This window comes from Myodes glareolus, chromosome 2 (genome assembly GCF_982192425.1).
Source record: "Myodes glareolus chromosome 2, mMyoGla1.1, whole genome shotgun sequence".
NCBI lineage: Eukaryota > Metazoa > Chordata > Mammalia > Rodentia > Cricetidae > Myodes > Myodes glareolus.
The window spans coordinates 51,684,353-51,705,791 of NC_142027.1; the positions used below are offsets into that span (position 1 = coordinate 51,684,353).

Sequence of the window (21,439 nt, forward strand, 5' to 3'; positions counted from 1 at the left end):
TGACCCCTTCCTAGTTTCCTAACCTTTACCCACATCTACTCCCACCTGGACATACATTCAATAGTCTGAGGCTAGGATCCATATGCGGCATTTGGTTTTCTGACCCTGGGTTACCTTGCTTAATACATTTTCAGTTCTGTCCATTTTCCTGTGAATTCCATTTTTCCATACAGCAGAACAAAAATTTTCTCTTCTCTCTTTTTAAAAAATTTTTCATTTATTTCACACACCAACCACAGTTTCCCCTCTTCTCCTCCCCTTTCCTCCCTCCTTCTCCCATCTACTTCCTCTCCCCATCCGTTCCTCTGTTCAGAAAGGGGAAGGCCTCCCATGGGTATCACAAAACAGGGCATATCAAGTTGAGGCAGGACCAAGCTCCTCTTCCTGCATCAAACTTGGGTTAGGTAACCCACATGGGGAATAGGTTCCCAAAAGTCAGCTCAAGTGCCAAAGACAGGTCCTGACCCCACTGTTTTAGGGGCCCCCAAAACAGATCAAGTAAATATGAAACCTTACCATCTGCAGGTAGGGATAGTTCTTTCTCTTGTGTTGTTCTAGCTAAGACTTTGATTACTATATTGAATAAGAGAATTATTTCATCTTTGGCATTTATTAAGACTTACTTTGTAGCTTATAATGTGGCCAATGTTAGAGGCAGTATTGTTTTTACCTGTTTGTCCATATTTGTTGAGTGGAATATTTGTTAAAATGTATAAGTCCAATTGGTCTTTGGTGTGACTTGGCTTTGAGATTTCTTTGCTGAGTTTTTATTTGAAGGACTTAGGTGTGAGATTGAGATGTTAATGCCCCATTATCATTGTGTCCAGATCTGTGTGTTATTTTATGCCTTGTAGTGTTTGTTTTAATGCACATGGGGTTCCAATATTTTGTGTGTGTAAATATTACAGCAATGTCATTTTCTTGATGAAATGTTCCTTTTGTCAGTATGTAGTGGCCCTCTGTATCCCTTCTGAGCAGTTTTGGTTTGAAGTCTATTTTATCAAATATAAAAATTGTTGTGTCAGCTTGTTTGCTGCTTCTTTTTGGTAGCTGGAGTTCCAACTTTCGACTCTCAGTTTATGGATGTCTTTCTTTGCTGTGGGTATTTCTTGGGGGACGCAGATACTTGGGTCATGTAAAACCTGATGCTTCCGATGCAGCTTTTAATAACTCTTCCAGCTTCATAATGTTAACTGTATAGTTTGATGAGTTTTGTTGGGGGTGTACACTTGTGCAACATCACCATCGAGAAGATAAACAAACATTTACATGATTTCCAAAATATCCTTTTTGTATCCCTGCAGTCCATCCCTGCCACACTCACCTATTTTTGTCACTATAGAATATTTACCAATTTGTTTTAGAAGAAATGATTTTACACACTTGCAAACTGAATTAAAGAGCACATTAAAAAGATCAGTTACCCTGACCAAATTCATTTCATTCAAATGATTAAAAATAGCTCAACATACTCATCAATAAATATATACAACACATAAATGATTCAAGGACAAAAATCATATGAGCATCTCAGTTATTCAGTAAAGAGCTTTGACAAGGTTTAAAATTCCTTCCTAATGAAACCTCTGAAGACGCTAAGAATAGAGCATGCTTCAATGGAATAAAGCCTATTCCTGAAAAATCTATAGTAAACAATACACTGTAATGGAAAAGAATGAAAGCATTTTCTTAAAAATCAGGAACGACAAAGGTGTCTGCTCTCTCCACTCCTATTAAATAGAGTTCAAAGTCTTGAGTTACAGCAATAATACAAGAGAAAGAAGAGGGAAAAGTCAAATTATCCCTATAGAAGTTAGCAGTTTTTCTATATAGTAATAAAAATAACAGGATTTGGGGGAGGGGAGAGTCTCATCTCTAATAGCCTCAAAAAACAGAAGACCTAGAAATAAATTTTTAAAAATTACCTTCCCTCCCTCCCTCCCTCTCTCCCTCCCTCCCTCCTTCCCTCCATTCATCTCTCCCTCCCTCCTTCCTTCCCTTCCCCACCTCTCTCTGTATGTGTGTGAATGTGCACATGTGTACAGAAAGATGCTTATAGAGGCAAGAAAAGGACATTGAATGCCCTGGAGCTATGAGCCACTGAATTGAACTTCAGTTCATTGCAACAGGTGTTCTTAACTACTGAGCCATGTCTCCAACCACAGAGAGGAAAGATCTCTGCGCTATAATGAAAATGCTATAATGAAACCTCATTTTTATGCTAACGAAAATTTTAATTAGAGATGAATATCTTGTATTTTATCTTATATCTGCCTCCCTAACCCACCTATATCCACTTATATTTAGAATTAAAGGTGTCAATTTCTAGGTCCAACTCCAGTTTTCCATTCGATTTTTGGCGGCACTGATTATCTGTATCTCTTTAAAATACCCATTTGTTTCACGCTTCCTTTAAGTGGTAGTATTTTTCTTTGCAATTCTCTTTTCTTAGAAGTTCCACATCCCAAGGTCCAGCTCAGACTCCATCTGTGATCTGGAAGCCTCCCCTTCTCCTTTCCTCATAGTACTCACTCCTGTCCAACACCATCCCGAGCAGCTGGGCACCCCAGCATGCTTTCCTCACCACATTGACGCTTCACACAATATTGTTGATGCAGCTGTTTAATCTGTTTAAAGTCTTGGGGGAGAGGGAATATTTATTAATTAAAAAGTTTAATGATCTTTTTCTCTTCCCAGTAATTTCTGCTCAAAGTATGGGCACTGGCAATTCCCCACTAAGGACTTACCTCACAAGATGTTCAATTGTAAGCTGTCTATGTGCTAAGGTTTGAACAAAGGGAAATCCTCTTTTGTTCTTCCATATTAATTTTGAATCAACACATTATAATCATATTAGAAATCTTTAACAGATAATTAAGAGCATTTTCACACATAGAGATACACTAAATACTATGATCCTGGAAGAATAAATACTTTTTCATTGGATATAAATCAGGAGAGGGGGAAGGGGAGCAAAAGTGTCAATCAAAGAAGATCAAGTCAAAAGTTTGTGGTAGGGCAGATTGCTCGACTGTTGTCATTTATGTATTTGTTAGCATGGGTAACAGTAATCTGCAATGGCCCGAAGAACATGGGAAAAGGTGCTGTTAAATAAATGGATTTATTTATGCATATTACCACTCTGTCTTTTTTCCAAAATGTCTAAGTTCAGCAATGAAAGGTTTCATTTCATCAAGAAATTCTCTACTGCAGCAGATGGGCAAGTATGGTCACTTTTTAGGTGATGCCCATTCTTTAATGATAGTCATAACGAGTCAGTGCTTGATGCTTAGACAGTGTTTGGATTTTAGGCTATCAAATGCTTTATATGCTGACAGAGCATATGTTTATAGAGCATTTTCTACTGGCACACTACCCTGTGCATGCCTGATCTTGTCTGATCTTGTAAGATAAGCAGGACCATCCTGGTTAGTACTTGGAGGGGAGGCATTTTACAATAGCGATTCTCAACCTGTGGGCTACAGCCATCAGAAAACATGTATTTTTCTGATGGACTTAAGAATGGAGACACTGCTCAGTAGCAAAATCACAGTTATAAAGTAACAATGAAAACGAATTTATGGTTGGGCATTCCTAATACCATTGGAATTATATGTTTTCTGATGGTTGTGACCCACAGACTGAGAACCATTGTTTTATAATATTATCTAGATTATGTTCTTGGTGTTGAAGACAAATTCGTATTGACAGATTTTTTCATTCTGAAATTATTGCTGTTTATTTAGTACCAATTTCAAGAATGCGATCATTAAAAAAAACAACAACATGGCTTACCGAAAACTCCTTTCATTCGATGTTTGGAGCGTAGATTATTCAGAACACTTTTGAACAATGAGCAGCTAGTAGTTTATTTTATTTTCTCCTACTGTTTACAAGTGTTTTGTTTGAAAATAACTTTGAAATTAAGCATTAATAGATGTTGAAAGAGCAGTTTTAGATTCACAGAAGAACTCAGTGGAAGGTATAGAAAATGTCCACATCCCTACCCTTACTCCTGCTTCTGCACATGCAAACCCTTCTCAGTTATCTGCAATCCCTACTAAAATGATGCATTTATTATAGCACCGGAATTTACACATTTGGCTCCTTGTGTATTCTATGGGTTTAAACAAATGTAAGACAGTAATAACTAAGATTTCAACATCATATAGAGTCATTGTGTTGCCCTAAAGTCATCTTTGCTTTGTGTATTCATCTTTCCCTTCCCTCTAGCCCCTACTGTTTCCTCTAGCCACAGCTTTGCTTTCCCACTGTGCCACATGGCAGCAATAAGTGTGCAGCTTTTCCAGTTTTTCTTTAAATTTAGTCATGTGCTTTGAATTTTCCTTCATGTCTTTTAATGGCCCAATAGCCCTCTCTTTCTCTTTCTTTAACTTAGGATTTCCAAAGGGTGCCCTTGGACTTGTAGTCATCTACCTTCTACTTCTGAATTGCTAGAATTACATGAGTATATTATGTTCATACAAGTCTGGGGATTGAACTCAGGGATTGAACTATGCTAAGCAAGTTCTCTACCCACTGGGTCACAATCCTGATAATTTCATTCAAGCACTGCGTGATACTATCATTTCCAAATGTGACATAATATATTTACCTATTTGTTTATAAAGACAATTTTGTTGCTTTTCAAATTTTTTCAATTATGATGGAAGCTAATATACATTCTTAGCAGCACTGTGTAAGGGCTCCCTTTCTCTGCATCCTTATCTGTATGTGTGTTGGTTTTTCTTTTCTTTATTGTTATAAACAAAATTTCTATTTTTTATTTATTTAAAATATTGTTGCATTATTTTCCCTCCCTCTCCTGCCTCTAGCCTGTAATTGTTTTCTCAAATTATAGTTCTTATTGGTGTGAGATTTAATCTCAATGTTTTTTTAATTTCCATTTCCCTGATGACTAGTATTAGTGAACAATTTTCATATGTTTATTACTCATTTGTACTCCATTTTTAGAATTGTCCATTCAATTCATCAACTCATTTATTGATTGGGCCATTTAATTTTTTTGTTAATTTTTTAATGTTCTCCGAGTTAGTCCTCCATGAGATATACAGTTAGCAAAGATGTCTCTCCCATTCTGTAGGCTAACTTTTCACTCAATTATTTCCTTTGCTGTACAGAAACTTCTTAATTTAATAAAATCTCTTTTGTCAATTGTTGGCCTTATTTCCTGAGTGACTAAAGTTTTGTCTATTGCTATATCTTGAATGTTTCTTCTAATTTCGCCCCTAAGAAAAGCATTTAATTTGGGGCTGGCTTCCAGGTTCAGAGGTTTAGTCCATTATCCTCATGATGGGAAGCATGGTTGTGTGAAGGCATTCGGTTGGTACGATAAACAACCAGACCAGCTCAAGAGCAACACATGTATTTTTTTATCTTCTCATTTCTTTTTTTATTTTTTTAATTATTTAATTTATTTTTTAAAAATTTCCACCTCTTTCACGCCTCCCTTTTCCCTCCCCCTCCCTACCTCCCCCTCCCTCTCTAGTCTTAAGAGCAGTCAGGGTTCCCTGCCCTGTGGGAAGTCCAAGGTCCTCCCCCCTCCATACAGGTCTATAAAGATGAGCATCCAAACAAACCAGGCTCCCACAAAGTCAGTCCATGCAGTAGAATAAAAACCCAGTGCCGTTGTCCTTGGCTTCTCAGTCAGCCTTCATTCCCAGCCATGTTCAGAGTGTCCATTTTGATCACATGCTCCATCACTCCCAGTCCAGCTGGTCTTGTTGAGCTCCCATTAGATCAGTCCCACCGTCTCAGTGTGTGGGCGCACCCCTCGTGGTCCTGACATCCTTGCTCACGTTCTCCCTCCTTCTGCTCCTCATTTGGATCTAGTAAGTCCAGTGCTCCAATGTGGGTCTCTGTCTCCATCCATTGCCAGATGAAGGTTCTATGGTGATATGCAAGATATTCATCAGTGTGGGTATGGGACAAGGCCAGTTCAGGCACCCTCTCCTCTGCAGCTCAAGGAACAATCTGGAGACCTCTCCTTGGACCTGGAAACCTCTCTAGAATCAAGTCTCTTGCAAACCCTAAAATGGCTCCCTTAACTAAGATATTTACTTCCCTGCTCCCATATCCATCCTTCCTCCATCCCATCCATCCCATTCCCCCAAGCTTTCCCGAATCCTCCCCTTCTCCCTTCTCTCTACCCATCTCCCCTTATATCCACCCCCCACCCTGTGCACCCAGGTTTGCCTGGCAATCTTGTCTACTTCCAATGTCCAGGAGGATAACTATATGATTTTCTTCAGGTTCACCTTCTTATTTAGCTTCTCTAGGATCACGAATTATAGACTCAAAGACCTTTAATTATGGCTAGAATCCACTTATAAATGAGTGCATACCATATTCTTCTTTTTGGGTCTGGGTTACCTCACTCAGTAAAGCGTTTTCTATTTCCATCCATTTGCATGTAAAATTCAAGATGTCATTGTTTTTTACCGCTGAATAAAACTCTAATGTGTATATGTTCCACACCTTCTTTAACCATTCTTCTATTGCGGGACACCTAGGTTGTTTCCATGTTCTGGCTATTACAAATAGTGCTGCTATGAACATAGTTGAACAAATGCTTTTGTAGTTTGATAGGACATCTCTTGGTTATATTCCCAAGAGTGGAATTGCTGGGTCCTGAGATAGGTTGACTCCCAGTTTCCTAAGAAACCGCCACACTGATTTCCAAAGTGGCTGCACAAGTTTGCATTCCCACCAACAACCACATCCTCTCAGCATAGGTTATCATTGGTGTTTTTGAGTTTAGCTATTCTGACAGGTTTAAGATGGTATCTCAAAGTTGTTTTGATTTGCATTTCCCTGATCACTAAGGAGGTTGAGCATGACCTTAAGTGTCTTTTGGCCATTCGAAGTTCTTCTGTTGAGAATTCTCTGTTCAGTTCAATACCCCATTTTTTTAATTGGGTTAATTAGAGTTTTAGTGTCTAGTTTCTTGAGTTCTTTGTATATTTTGGAGAGCAGACCGTTGTCTGATGAGGGGTTGGTGAAGATCTTCTCCCAGTCAGAAGGTAGCCTTTTTGTCTTACTGACAGTATCCTTTGCTTTACAGACGCTTCTCAGTTTCAGTAGGTCCCATTTATTCATTGTTTCTCTTATTGTCTGTGCTGCTGGGGTTCTACCTAGGAAGTGGTCTCCTGTGTCCATGTCTTGTAGACTACTTCCCACTTTCTCTTCTATCAGGTTCAATGTGGTCAGATTAATATTGAGGTCTTTAATCCATTTGGACTTGAGTTTTGTGCATGGTGATAGATATGGATCTACTTTCATTCATCTACAGGTTGACATCCAGTAATGCCAGCACCATTTTTTAAAGAAGCTTTCCTTCTTCCATTGTATGCTTTTACCCCCCTTGTCGAAAATCAGGTGTTCATAGGTTTGTGGGTTAATATCCGTGTCTTCCATTCGATTCCATAGGTCGACTTCTCTGTTCTTATGCCAATACCAAGCTGTTTTCAGTACTGTAGCTCTGTAGTAGAATTTGAGGTTAGGGATGGTAATGCCTCCAGAAGTTCCTTTATTGTATAAGATTGTTTTGACTACCCTGGGTTTTTTTGCTTTTCCATATAAAGTTGATTATTGTTCTCTCAAGGTCCATGAAGAATTTTGATGGAGATAACACATATAATTTAATAATTGAAAAAGGGAGGAAACTCACACTACAAGAGTGGAAGGTCCGAAATCCAAAATGGTCCGGCGAGCACCACAGAGAAAGAACATGTGCCTACCTACCCTGTTTTTTTTTTTTTTTTTTTTTTTTACCTGGGTTACAGGCGGCCACACCTTAACCAGATGTGAATGGTTGAGCTTCCCCATCACAGGCAGACACAGTGCTAAAGAAGGAGCCAAGAGTTCTAGATCTGGATCAGCCGGCAGCAGGAAGAGAGAACAACATTGGGACCAGCGTGAGCATTTGAAACCTCAAAGCCCACCCCAGTGACAAACTTCTTCCAATAATGCCACACCTCCTAATAATGCCACTCTTTATGAGGCTATAGGGGTCATTTTCATTCAAACATTCATGCAGAAGCAGAGTTTCAGGGCTCCTATCAATGTCTTTGATCCATCTGAAATTGATTCCTCTATGAGGTGAGAGAGAGGAGTTTCCTTTCATTCGTCTACATATGGATATCCAAGTTTCACAGCACTATTTGTTGACAAGATTGTCTTCTTCCAACATACATTTTTGACATATTTGTGAAAAATCAGGTGACTGTATTGTCAAGGCTGTCAGTTCAACTCCACAAATTAATGGTATGGCTCTATTGTTGAAGACAACATCTATGTAGCTTATTGAACATTGAGAAATTGAGCTGGTGTCTACCTGGAACCATCACCCCTATTGACTAGTATTCATGGTACGGGAAGGTACTCTGCATGCTACCACAGGAAAAAGTAACAGTCCTAAAACAGATGTCTCCTTCAAATCCCTGCTACAGAGCTCAGGGATCTCTGCTGAAGAGGAGACCAAAAAATGCAAGAGCCAGTAGGGAGGGAAGACACCAAGGAAACAAGGCCTTCTAGACACAGAGGGACTGACACATGAACTCACAGAGAATGTGACAACATGCACACACCTGCACAGGTCTAAGCCAGATGGGGTTCTGTTGCTGAGAGAGGAAGTGGACAGAGCCTCATTCCTGACCCAGAAACTATCTCCAACTGAAAACTGCACACAAAGGAAAATTATTTTTCTTCAACAGGGTCTCACTGGGTATATAAACTACACTTAAGAGTGTGTCTCATGCCCAGCAGTAGATGGTCAACACAAAATTAAACTCACTGGTATTTTTTGAGTATTTTTGGTGTCATAATGCTTTGTCTGGGCATTTCTCCCCTACAGGTCTTTTGATTATATATTATAGTTTCTAGTTTTGTGTTTTTATAGGATTTCTGTGTTTGCAAACATGTATGTCTCTGTGTCTGTTTGTGTTTCTTGTGCTTTCTCTTTGTTCTTTTTTTTTCTTTTTTTCCAGTTTGTTTGTTTTGTTCTATTCTGGTTTGTTTGTTTTTATTTTATCTTACTTTATTACTACTATTAGTTTTTAGATGTTGGCTATTTTCTAATGAGAGAGAACAAGAAAGGGTGTGAATTTGGGTGGGTGGGGAGGTTCTAAGAGGAGTTGTGGGAAGGGAAGCCATAATTAGAGTCTATTTTATGAAAAAAAATCATCTTTCAGTTACAAAATCAGGTGGATGTAGATTTTTGATTTATCAACATGTCCTTCATTCAGAAGAAAGCAAAGAAAGCAAAAATTTCTTCTCCCATCTTCAGCCCCTCCCCGTTCCCGGTCCCCTTTCCTTTCCATTCCCCTGTAACCCTACTTCTATTTTCATGTCTTTGGGTTTTATTCTGCTTTCACATGAAATAACATATCTTACTTACCTTGCTGTACCTGGCTTATTCTGATTAATAGTATCTTCTAGTTTCATTCATTTTCCAACAAATGACATATTGTTTTTGTATTTTTTGTATCCTTGTGAGTTCTCAATTGAAGTTTGTCTGTACTTTCATTGTCTCTTTTGTTATTTAGCATAGGCATTCACTTGCTTTTGGTTGAGACATACATTTACATAGAATTAGTCCAATTCTACTATTAAAAAGCACACAAGAACTTCATAGTAGTGTAAGTGTCTTAGGATAACAAAATAATTTCATTCTTTCCTTCCCAGTTCTTTAATTGTTACATGGAAAACATAAAATATTGCAGATAAATATTTAAGAAACCAAATTTTGAAGATTTTTTTGTTTCTTTTTATAAAGCAATGTATCACTATGTAGCCCGGGCTGGCCTCAAGTTTACTTTGTGGTCAGCTGCTCTAGCTTTCACGATTCTCCTGCCCCCAACTCTGTGTCAGCACGCCTGGCTTGGGACTACTATAACTGTGATAAATTTTACAGAATTCAAGAAAGGAATATAAATAGTTTCCAGGAACTATATAATAAGAAAGTAGACAAAGGAAAGGACATGTCTCCTGTACTACTCCTGTTCTACATTACTTCTGCTATTCATTTGCAAGGTAGAAAGTAGGAAGAAAGAGAGAGGATGAAGTCTTTGTGATTCTGTTTCTACAGTTTTTGAGGATGACTCTGTCTCCTCATCTGTGTGAAGTGTTAATTATTGTACCAATGGCTTTAATTAAGGGATGACATCTGGATAAAGGAATTTAACCTAGTTATCTTATGTGGTTTGCCTATACTGGACCTGGCAAGGAGCTGGAAGAAGGGAAGCAGGGTTGCTCTACAAACTATTTGACAAAATATGGTCATTCATAAATGGGAAATAATGGAATAATATCGTAAAAATGCAATTTTCAAGGTTTTTACATATCAGTGATGATTAAACTTCTAATTATTACCTTACGATGATTTAAATATTTAAGCATTCTTATTTAAATATTTTCTAGAGTCAAGTTGTATGAATGGGAATCAAACATCACAGAATGGTTCATTACCTGAGGCAGAAGGTACTATTCTTCTTTATCTTGTGGCCAGCACTGGGGGAATGGAGAATTCACATTGCTTAGAAACAGTAACTAATGCTTTGGCTTCTGGAGAGATGTAGGATGAGTGGAAAAATCTGGTGATGTGAGAGTTATGGCAGGAGGGACCCTGATGATGGCCTCTGCACCTTTGCTGTCTTAGAGTAAGAAAGGCTATGGGATGAGCACCCTCCCAAGTCTATGCTAAAGAACCCTTGGTCATCTAATTAGATTACCTTTATGTGATGTGACTTGTGAGGATCTGAGGACCCCAAAGAGGCAAGTGCCACTGAAATGGTATAGTTGAGATGGTTAATACAATGCTTACCAGAGTCAAGGCTTTCACAGCGACTTCTGCTCCTGTTAAAGTGGTGACATCACTGACTCTTTTTTCACAGGTGACTATAACAGATAATTTTGTTGAGTAATCACCACTCAACAAACTTGTATCCATCATGGATTCTAAGTCAGTATACAGGAAGTGGGAGGTTTTATGGTGCAAATGTATGTAGCCCACAGGTCTTGAATTTTACTTTAGAAAATGAATAATGTATTTAATCTAATAGACTGAACATATAGAAACAAGAAATGTAAGAAGAATCTAGCATTTCTGAAATACACTCAGTCAGACGATACTCTAGTGTAACTTCATATACGCTGCTGTGGACAGACTTAACACAGGTTTCCTTTTCCTGTTCTTTTTCTGTGTGTCCAGGTAACACTACACTGTTGGTACAGATGGGTGCAAAGGCTCTGCTGTGCTGCCCTGCTCTTCCAGAGACAAAAGCAGTATTAATAATTTGGGTCATAGCCTCCAGAGGCCAGCCTTCCTGCAGAGTATCCTACAGAGTAGATACAAAGGAGATCAATGAAACCAACTGTACAGACAGGAGAATCACCTGGACCTTCACACCTGACCAGAGTTCTGAGCTTCAGATCAATGCAGTGACCCTCGATCATGATGGGCTTTATTCATGTGATGTAGTAACACCTCAGGGGAATTTCCTAAGGAAACATGACCTCCAAGTGTTAGGTAAGTGACATGGTCACATATTGTGCTATTTCAGGTCACCAGATTGTAGATAGAAAAGACGCCTTTGTAATTTGTGACAAGACTGAATCTTTTTTCCCTTCTATCTCCACAGTGCCTCCAGCAGTAACCCTGTTTCCAGGGGTAAACAGAACAGCAGTTTGTGAGGCAATTGCAGGCAAGCCGGCTGCGCAGGTCTTTTGGACTCCAAATGGGGATCACATCACTAAGAAAGAATCACACAGCAATGGCACCGTGACTGTCAGGAGCACATACCACTGGGAGCAGAATAATGTGTCTGCTGTGTTCTGCTTTGTCTCCCATCCGACTGGCAACATGACTCTGTTCTTAGAGCTGAATGGAAGTGGTGAGTGCCTCTTTAATTTTTAGACCTTTGTTTGTTTGTTTCTTTTTATTGAGTTTGTGCATGTGCCGTATTAAGTATGTAGAGGACAGAGGACTGGTGTAGGAGGTCCTTCTGTATTTGTGTTGCTTTCATTGGTCATTAAAAAAAAACTGCCTTGGCCTAGTTGATAGGGCGGAACTCAGGTAGGCGGGGAAGACAGAACAGAATTCTGGAAAGAAGAGCACAATGTGGCAGACACCATGATTCTCCTGCCTGAGACTGACGCTGGTTAGAATCTTTCCCGGTAAGCCACAACCTCGTGGTGTTACATAGATTGGTAGAAATGGGTTAGATCATGATATGAGAATTTCCGGGGTTAAGCTAGCTGGGTGGCGGGACGCAACTCACTCCTCCTACAACAGAGGACAATTTGTCCTTCTATCATGTGGGCTAGAACTCTGGTCCTCAGACATGACAGCAAATGTTTTTACCAGCTGAGCTATCCCAGGCCCATCCACCTCTTTTTCTCTTCCTTTTTCCCCCTTTTTTTAACTCATTATCATTTTCTTTTTCTTGGATAAGGTCTATGTTGTAGCCAAGACTGGCCTTCCATTCATAATCTGTCTTCATCTACAGCCTGAGTGCTGGAATTCCTTGAGAGGGAACTGGTATTTCCCTTATTCCTTAAGTAGTAGATAATGAATAACCCAACACAGGGAAGGCAATTTGAGCTGCTCACCTGGACATTGGTCTACAGCTAGGAAATAAATACATTGTTGTGCTGGAGAAGTGTTTTCTAACTCCCCATCAAGTGGGAAGAATTGGCTGTACTAAATACTTTTTATCAGTATTTTCTTAAATGCCTTTTATTAGGTTCACCATAAAAGTATTTTTGTATTTCTGAGATGTGTAGACTTTAATGCTCAGGTTACTAATATTATCATCAATATTTTTGTAATGTTTTATGCTTGTTGAGTAAACAACTCAATGGTGTTTCTTCTATTCCTGATTTCTCTGTTTCTTGAAGTTCTTCAAAGTGAGATACGGGTTTTCCTGTTCATTCTGTCATGTCTTCTGAAGCCAATATTTATTAGAAATTAAGTATTCATTTGAAGCTTATGATACAATGATAAAAATGAGAACATCCCTAGCTTTATATTGAGTTGTAGAATACAATATGACAGTTAGGAACAAATTGCATGCTCTAGTTTCTCATTCAAAGCAATATAAATATTATTCAAAATATTGTGACTTACTGGGTAATCTGCCAGTCCCTTCATTTTTCTTTCCAAGGAAACGGTAGCTTAGCATACTGCAAAGACATCAAGTAACAGAAGAATTCCTATATTATTTTTTTCTTAAAGATATCTTTTATTTTCTTTCCTTTTTTAATCAACAAAGGGGTTGACTTTTTTGTCTCTGAAATTTATGAAGCACAAGTTTTCTTCTTAAAATTTATTATTTTGCAATATATTTGCATGTATATATGTACATACATTACTTTGATAATGTTCCTCCCATTACCCTCTCTTATCTTCTTCCATTGAACCTCTTTTTCCCACGCTCCCTTCTAATCCTTCCTTCCTTTTGTCCTTCCTTTCTTCTTTACTTTCTTTTGCTGTGTGGCACATTGTATTTGTTTCAGGTTGCTTGCATGAGCCATGGATGAGTAATCATGTAATTGAACAACTTATGAGCCCTTTCCCATCAGTGATGGAATGTTGAAGAGTCCAGTATTGTACATCTTGTACATGTAGCCAGTGGTGCTGTCAGTACAACACCCATTTTATGCCTGGAGGATAATGTTTCGCAGCATTCCTTCCCATCCTCTGCCTCTTATGTTCTTTCTGCCCCTCTTCTTTCCTGTTCCCTGGACCTAGGATGGGGTGTTAGGGATATTATGTTTAGGACTGAACATTGTATTTAATAATGGGTTATTCTCAGAACATGGAGCAGTTGTGGGTCCCTGCATTAACCATTGCAAACAGAAATTTCTCTGACCAAGACTGAAAGTAGCATTAATCTATGGGTATAAGATAAATATTTAGAAGACAGCGTGACACCATGTCCATTTAGCTTCCTTACCCCAGGACTCGTGATCTTTCTGACCGCTTGCTTTTGAGCATGTTTCAGTACCAAACATGAATTCACCCTTCCTATTATCAATGTAAAATATTCTGTTATTTGAATTTATCATCTTTCAACCACAAAATTTCCCATCTGTCATTACAGGTGGCAAAGCATTAGGATCATATACTCCATACATCATCTCATCTCCTATTATTCTTTTGATCATCATAGGATGCATTTGGCTTTTGAAAATCAGTGGCTTCAGGTATTAACTGATGAATGTTATTTCAATCTTACTGGATTAGAAAAAGCTGGGGAATATGGTGCTGGCTAACTGGTTCATTGGGGAGTAGCGACAATGTTCTCATAAGCGAAAGGGAAACATGAAGTGTTAGACTGGGACAACTTTGAATGGTGACAGTGTTTGTTTAGTGAGTTGCTCAAGTGTGCAAGCACTGTGAATTAAGCAAGTAGGGGCAAGCCATTTTATTTTAATTAGTGAAAATATCTACAATAATGCTTTTCATTTAACAAAGAGATTGTTTCACACATATTTTATTGCATCAAGCTCCTACCTCAAGAGTTTGTGTTTTTTAACTAAGATCCAGAATTTTCTTATTTCTTTTTATAGTAACTGCAAATCAGTATATTCTATTCATTTCTGGCAGTTCACTTTTGATTTACTGAGACTAACATAACAGTTGTCAGAACATTTTGATATTATAACTGTTTATTCTAAACAATGATGCTGCCTGAATTCACACAAGATTATTTCATTTCATTTTTTAGAAAATGTAGATGGACAAGACCAGAAGCTTCTCCAGTTGTTGAGGAGGTAAGATATATTAAAGGATATTTGTAAACTTGAAGCCACATGATCATAATCTAGTAACATCATCTGTAATTTGTATTAATATTCACGCTTTAGTTGTCCAAAATATTTCTGAGTTTACAGTTAGCAGTCAGACATACTTATTTTGTTAATTGCCTATCAAATACTATATAAAGATGCTATCTAATACATTTTCTCATCTGATGAATTGCATCTGTGTCACTTTTGCCCCATTTGGACTGTCATCTCTGGAGAAATCAAGAGATGTTCCTTCTCCAGGAACTTGTGTCTTATTCTTGACTTCCATTTTCAGCACCACCACCACCATTTTTTCTCTTATCCTAGTTTAAAACAGCCTGCCCCTTAGTCTCCTGTCACTAACTTCTTATTGTCTTTGATTTGTCCCTTTGAAATACTCCTCATGTTACCGCATTCCTCTACATTTCTACTTTTACCCAACTGTCATCTCACCCAAAATATAAGTAATCAACAAATGTTTTTGATAAACTATTTGAACAAAATCTTGTTCTTCTGTTCATGTAAGTCAGAGATACACATATAAACATTACTAGTAGATGCTAACATGGTAGAAAAAAATGGATATTTAGGGTAATGATTTCTAGTTCTTTTGAATGGATTTTGACTTTGAACTTTGTCCTAGGATGAAATGCAGCCTTATGCTAGCTACACAGAGAAGAGCAATCCACTCTATGACACTGTGACCAAGGTGGAGGTGTGTCCGGAATCACAAGGTGAAGTCAATGGCACAGATTGGCTTGCTTTATCGGCCACTGCAATTTAGAACCAAGAAAAATGAACCCAGAGATGCCATAAATACTGTTTTGCTTTCCTTAAAATTCTACAATGGAAGGATGACTTGGAAATTAGCTCTTCAAAAGTTCTTAGGAACACAAATGTTCTAATGGCTTTGTATTTGTATTCTTCTATGATTGGAAGTTTGGAATCTTTGCTGCTACCAGTTAGTTCTTTGAAGAACTGATGCAATTGTTACAAAGAAAGCAAAAGGTTATGATGTAATCAAATTGTGCAATACAGTATGATGAAAACTGAGTTTCCTCAAGATGTAATTGCAGAAGGAACAATCATTACTAAAGAGTTTCTCATGAATTCTTCCAAAACATTTCTCTGTATATGTGCATATGTCTATGTGTACATTTATATGTTTATTTACATATGTGTATACATGCACACATCACCTTGTTAAGACAGCTTCTTGTCAAAACAGACTGGAATACTGGACTTAAAAAGTTAATACTGTGAGTCTTGGCAATATTCTATATCAGCATAAGCAAAACTACCTCATTCTTTTTAATGGCTATGTAAAATTCCACTGTATGATTACATTGTAATTTAATTAATTATGGCCCTTGGATGGGCATTTAGAGTTTGTTTTGTGTGTGGTATTAAACAATACCAAGTAGAATGTTTCCTGTGGATAATCTCTGCATTTTCTGAGCACATTGTGAGATAATTTTTTGAATGTAATTGTCCTGGGAGTTGGAATGTACTTTTATTGTCAATAGATCAGTCAAATTGTATCCACTTACATTCCCTCTGATTGTATTTGAATGTACCTTTCTCCATATTCTTATTCTTGTATCTTTAATATTCTTACTGCCACAGTTTCTACTTTCCATTTTTAATTAACCAGTTGGGTGGTATGTTAGGATATTAACTCTATTCTTCAATGAAACTGGATTCATGTCTCTGTCTTGTCTGAAAGAGAGAGACAGTATTTGTAACAACGGTGTTCTCAACTGCTTGTGTTGCTACAGAAGTGCTGACATCTCATGCCTAACAGTTTTACAAATGTGAGTTGTCCACTTTTAACATTCTAGTCTTATGTATTTATCAAATAGCAAGTGTCTTTGGACTATATCTGTAGGTGGGGCAACTAGTGGGTATTTACATACTGAAAGGATGGTGATGGGATGATATGATTTCCTCTCCTGATTTGTTTAGAGGGAGTTATGAGGAGTACATATATTGATAATTTTTGATATTTTTCATTGTTAAGAATAAGCCTGTTCCCTTTTACATATCAGAAAAATATTTAAGATTGGTTTCTTTTTGTCTTATTTTATTTGCTTTGGTTTTTTTGAAACAAGGCCTTGTTGATTTCTAAGGCAGTTCCTCAACTCACCATACAGCCTAGGCTGGCCTCCCAAGGGCTGTGATTATAGCTATGTGGCGACCTACATGCAAAATTCTTTCTCGTTACAATAAAATGATAGAAATTAAACAAGACTCACTCTTCACATATCCCAATTGAGACATTTAAGGTAATTTTTTTGTATACTAAAATATTTTTTCTTTTATTTCTGGAAAATTCTTTTTTCCTTCTTCTTATCTCTTCTCATATTCACTCCATTCTTTGGAAGTTATGCATTATAACATATGTGTATTTGTGCCTATGTTTTATTTATGAACATCTAAAGATCTTAAACTGTTATCAAGATATAATTGAAATTTAAAGTTTATTTTTTAAAAAATATTTTTATTAAAGCTCTTGGTTTATTTTACATACCAACCAAAATTTCCCTTCCCCCCTCTCCTTCAGTTCCTTCCCCCACCTCCCACTACTCCTCCCCCATCCACTCCTTCTCCATTCAGAAAGGGACAGATCTCCCATGGGATTCAACAAAACATGGCATATCAGGTTGAGAGACAAGACCAAAGCAGCTGAGTTCTGAAGCTGGTGAAGCAGACAGCAGAGGCAGCTGCTGCACAGAGTCAACTATGGAAGCATTTACCTGTGTTGGGTCATCTAGACATTCGTAGGCCATTTTGACCTTGGATCAAGCATGTTCCACTGCTGAGTGATCTGGCAACAGACCTGGGTGCTATGCGGACATACAGAATTCAAGTGTGGTGGCTGCTGCCACTCAGACGTAAAGAAGAGCCTGAGAGGTATCAGCTTCATCAAGAACATTGGCTCCTAGTGAAGCCCTTAGGTCCTGAACTCTTATGTTTATTTTTTTGATTAGGAGTTACTGTTTTAGTGATTTAATCTTATTACTAGTTGTGTTTGTCTAAACCTTTTATTTACTCATAATGCTTTTTTGTGGTCAGTATGTTTCTGAGATCCCTACTTCTTTTTGGTTATCTGGTTGGTAGTTTTTCATGGTAGTCTCTAACGATATTTAATTTTCAATTTATTATTATTATTACTATTATTATTATTATTACTATTATATCAATAGCTGTATAGTACTCTAGAGACAGGGATATTACTATGTCCCTCTCTCAGCCCTCTTGCCTTCATGTCTGAAGTGCTAGGATCTCAGATGTGAACCACTGTTCCTGGCTTTCTTACGATATTTTTGTTTCTGTGATAGCAGTTATAATATATTCTCTTCATTTTGGCATTATCTGTCTGTATCTCCTCTCTCCTTTTCCTTGATAAATCTACAGGTATCACTTTTGATTATACATCATTTTTAAAAATTCAAATTTTAGTTTCTCTAATTTTTTTCTATTAATTTTTGTTCCTTCCTTCTATCCTTTCTTTCTTTCATTCTTCCTCCCTCCCTCTGTTAGGAGGAGGAGGCCCACTTGTTTGTCCCTGCCCAGCTAGCTTAGCCCTGAAATAACCACACAGAAACTGTATTAATTAAATTACTGCTTGGCCCATTAGCTCTAACATTTTATTGGCTAACTCTTACATATAGTTTAACCCATTTCTATTAATCTGTGTATCACCATGTGGCAGTGGCTTACCAGCTAAGTTTCAGCAGCATGCGTTATTCTGGCAGCTGATCCATGGCTTCTCTCCGACTCTGCTTTCTTCCTCCCAGAATTCAGTTCTGTCTTCTCTGCCTACCTAAGTTCTGTCTTATCAGGCCAAGGCAGTTTCTTTATTCATTAACCAATACAAGCAACACACAAAAGGGACTCCCATATCATCCCTCCCTCTCTCTCTTACTTCCTCCTCTTCTCTCTTGCTCTGTCATTCCCTTCCTTCCTTCCTTCCTTCCTTCCTTCCTTCCTTCCTTCCTTCCTTCCTTCCTTTCTTTTTTCTTTTCTTCTTTCATAGTGGGAATTGATACAGGGCCTTATCCCTGATAAGCAAGCACTCTGCCATTAATCTACACCCACAGCCTTCTCATTTAACCGTTTTTGCTTCATTTCTTATGTAAACTTTCAGTTTAGTGTTTTTTTCTTTTTCCAGGTCTTTGAAATATAGTTATATTTTTCATTTGATTCTTTTTAAAATGTAGGTATTTGTCATTATACACTTTAAACTTAAAATGCTGTTTTTAAAAGTTTTCTTCATAATTTACTCTTTGATCTACAAGTTGTTCAAAAATATGTAAATTTCCACACTCTTGTGAAATTTTTTTATTAACAGAGAAAAATTAGTTGTATATTTATATCCTAATAACAATCTATCTTGAAAGAAAATTGAAAAGCAAATTCTATACGCAGTAATATCAAAGAAGAAAGTCCTTAGAATTTTAATTAAGTAAAAGTGCTAAAAACTACAAAATACAGATGGAAAGATTAAGATTTAAAGAAATAAAGACATTTTGTTCATTCATAGATTTGAAAACCTATAATTTTAGGCCAAAAGATCTGCAAGTTTAATATGTTTATCAAAATCACAATGTCATTGGGGGCTGACTGAGCCCCCAAGGTCCAAATGAAGACTGAGAAGCCATTGACAATGGCACTGGGTCTTGTTTTGTCTGCATGGACTGGCTTTTTGGGATCCTGGCCTGTTTGGATTCTCACCTTCCTGTACCTGGAGGGAGGGGGAAGGAGCTTGGATTTCCCACAGGGCAGGAAACCCTGACTGCTCTTGGGAATGGTGAGGGAGGAGGAGAGGGAGTGGGGGGAGTGGGGGAAGCAGGAGGGTATTGGGAGGAGGGGAGGAAGTGGAAAGAGTGTTTTCGGATACTTGAATAAACAAGTCTTACGGGGAAAAAAAGCCAAAAAACAAAAAACAAAAAAATAGTGAACTTTTAAAAAGTAATAAATATTCAGTCATACTGTTAAAAAATCACAATGTCATATTTTTATAGAAATAGAAAACTTTCTAAAATCCATATGGATCTATAAAATTTCTAGATAGCCCAAACAATGATAAGTAAAAGAGCAAACCTGGGGACATCACATCTTCTTATTTCAAAATACATTGCAAAGCCATAATCACTAAAACTGTAGACCATTACTATAAAGACAGATGTATATAAACTAGCATATTACACAAAAGGTAGCAGAAATAAATCCATGAATAAATCCAAAAATAAAGATTTGTTTTTACTTATGTGTAAGCATGTGTGTTGGCATGTGGGTATGTGTACATAACTGTAAGTGCCCTTGGAGGTCAGAGGCATCAAATCCCTAGAGATGGAATTGCAGAAAGTTGTGAGTTGCCTGGCTTGTGTGCTGGGAACTGAACTTGGGTCTTGTACATTAAAATATAGTTTAATGAGAACTTTTCTTTAACCACATTTTGTAATCGCCTGTAAGAGCAGCAAGTGCTCTTACTCACTGAACTATCTTTCCAGCCCCAACCCATACACATTTATATTAACTTACTTCTGACAAGGGTCTAAAGAATACACAATGGGGAAAGGATAGTCTCCCTAACAAACAGTGTTGGAGAATCTGTATATCCCTATGTTGTGTACAAGTCAAATCTGACCTGTGTACTATTGAGTATGCAAAAGTCAATTAAAAACTCAGGGATGATGAGAAAAATAAGGCACACATGCATTGTCCTTTCACCAAACACTGCCACTTTGACCACCAAAGCACCAAAGCAGTGGTCTATCTCTTGGCCAAACTAAGCCCATGGTGAATTAAATGTTGATATCATATTGACTTTTTTTCATAATAAGATAATATCAATCTCTCTTTTTAGCTAACCAAAGTAGAACCAATGTGGTGTGGGAAGTCCTTCTGTATATGTATTGCTTTTATTGGTTAATGAATAAAGAAGCTGGTTTTGCCAGTGGCTTAACAAAGTAGAGGTAGGCAGGGAAAGCTAAACTGAATGCTGGGAGAAAGAAGGCAGAGTCAGATGTCATGGAGCTGCCAGAGGAGAAATACGTAAGCTGCCAGCCAGAACCTTGCCAGTAGGCTACAAACCTGGTGGTAAAATATAAAATAATAGAAATGGGTTAATTTAAGAGAAAAAAGTGAGCTAGAAATATGCATAATCTAATAGGTCAAACAGTGTTGTAATTACTATAGTTTCTGTGTGATTATTTTGGTTCTGGGCAGCACGGAATAAACAAACAGCCTCCCACAATAGATTGGCACATCAATGTGAATAACTGCATTCATATAAAAACCTGATAGAGCTTGAAAAGGAATTCTAGACACAAAAACCAGAATTTAACACAGTTGCTTGTTCTGTTGGCTAGAAACAAGCAGAGGTATGATTCCTTTAAGAGAGGTCTTCTTGATTCAGCGTAGCCCCAAAACAAAACAAAACAAAAAACATATGGTTTTGAAGTGGCGACTTCTTATGCAGTGCAGCCAGCATGAACTCTGACTCTTTCATGAGGCCAAGCAATTTAATGGGGTTTGTGGGAAGTGTGCTGCAAGTTATTTGGTGGCAGCATGGACCAACTTGTTATGTTATGTTAGTTAGATTTTCTAGAGTTGAGGTGGT

The 21,439-nt window shown here is 37.7% G+C and overlaps 1 protein-coding gene across 1 annotated transcript in view; it reads left to right on the forward strand.

Annotated features, from left to right (window-relative positions):
• Cd200r1 (CD200 receptor 1) overlaps nt 1-19,356 on the forward strand; it is a 32,335-nt gene extending 12,979 nt beyond the window's left edge. Inside the window, exons 2-7 of the mRNA XM_087900345.1 lie at nt 10,441-10,500; nt 11,231-11,548; nt 11,661-11,912; nt 14,124-14,226; nt 14,751-14,796; nt 15,455-19,356. Coding sequence (XP_087756471.1) covers nt 10,441-10,500; nt 11,231-11,548; nt 11,661-11,912; nt 14,124-14,226; nt 14,751-14,796; nt 15,455-15,595 — 920 coding nt within the window. The 3' untranslated portion in view covers nt 15,596-19,356. The remainder of the gene's footprint in view (nt 1-10,440; nt 10,501-11,230; nt 11,549-11,660; nt 11,913-14,123; nt 14,227-14,750; nt 14,797-15,454) is intronic.
• The last annotated feature ends 2,083 nt before the right edge of the window (nt 19,357-21,439 follow it).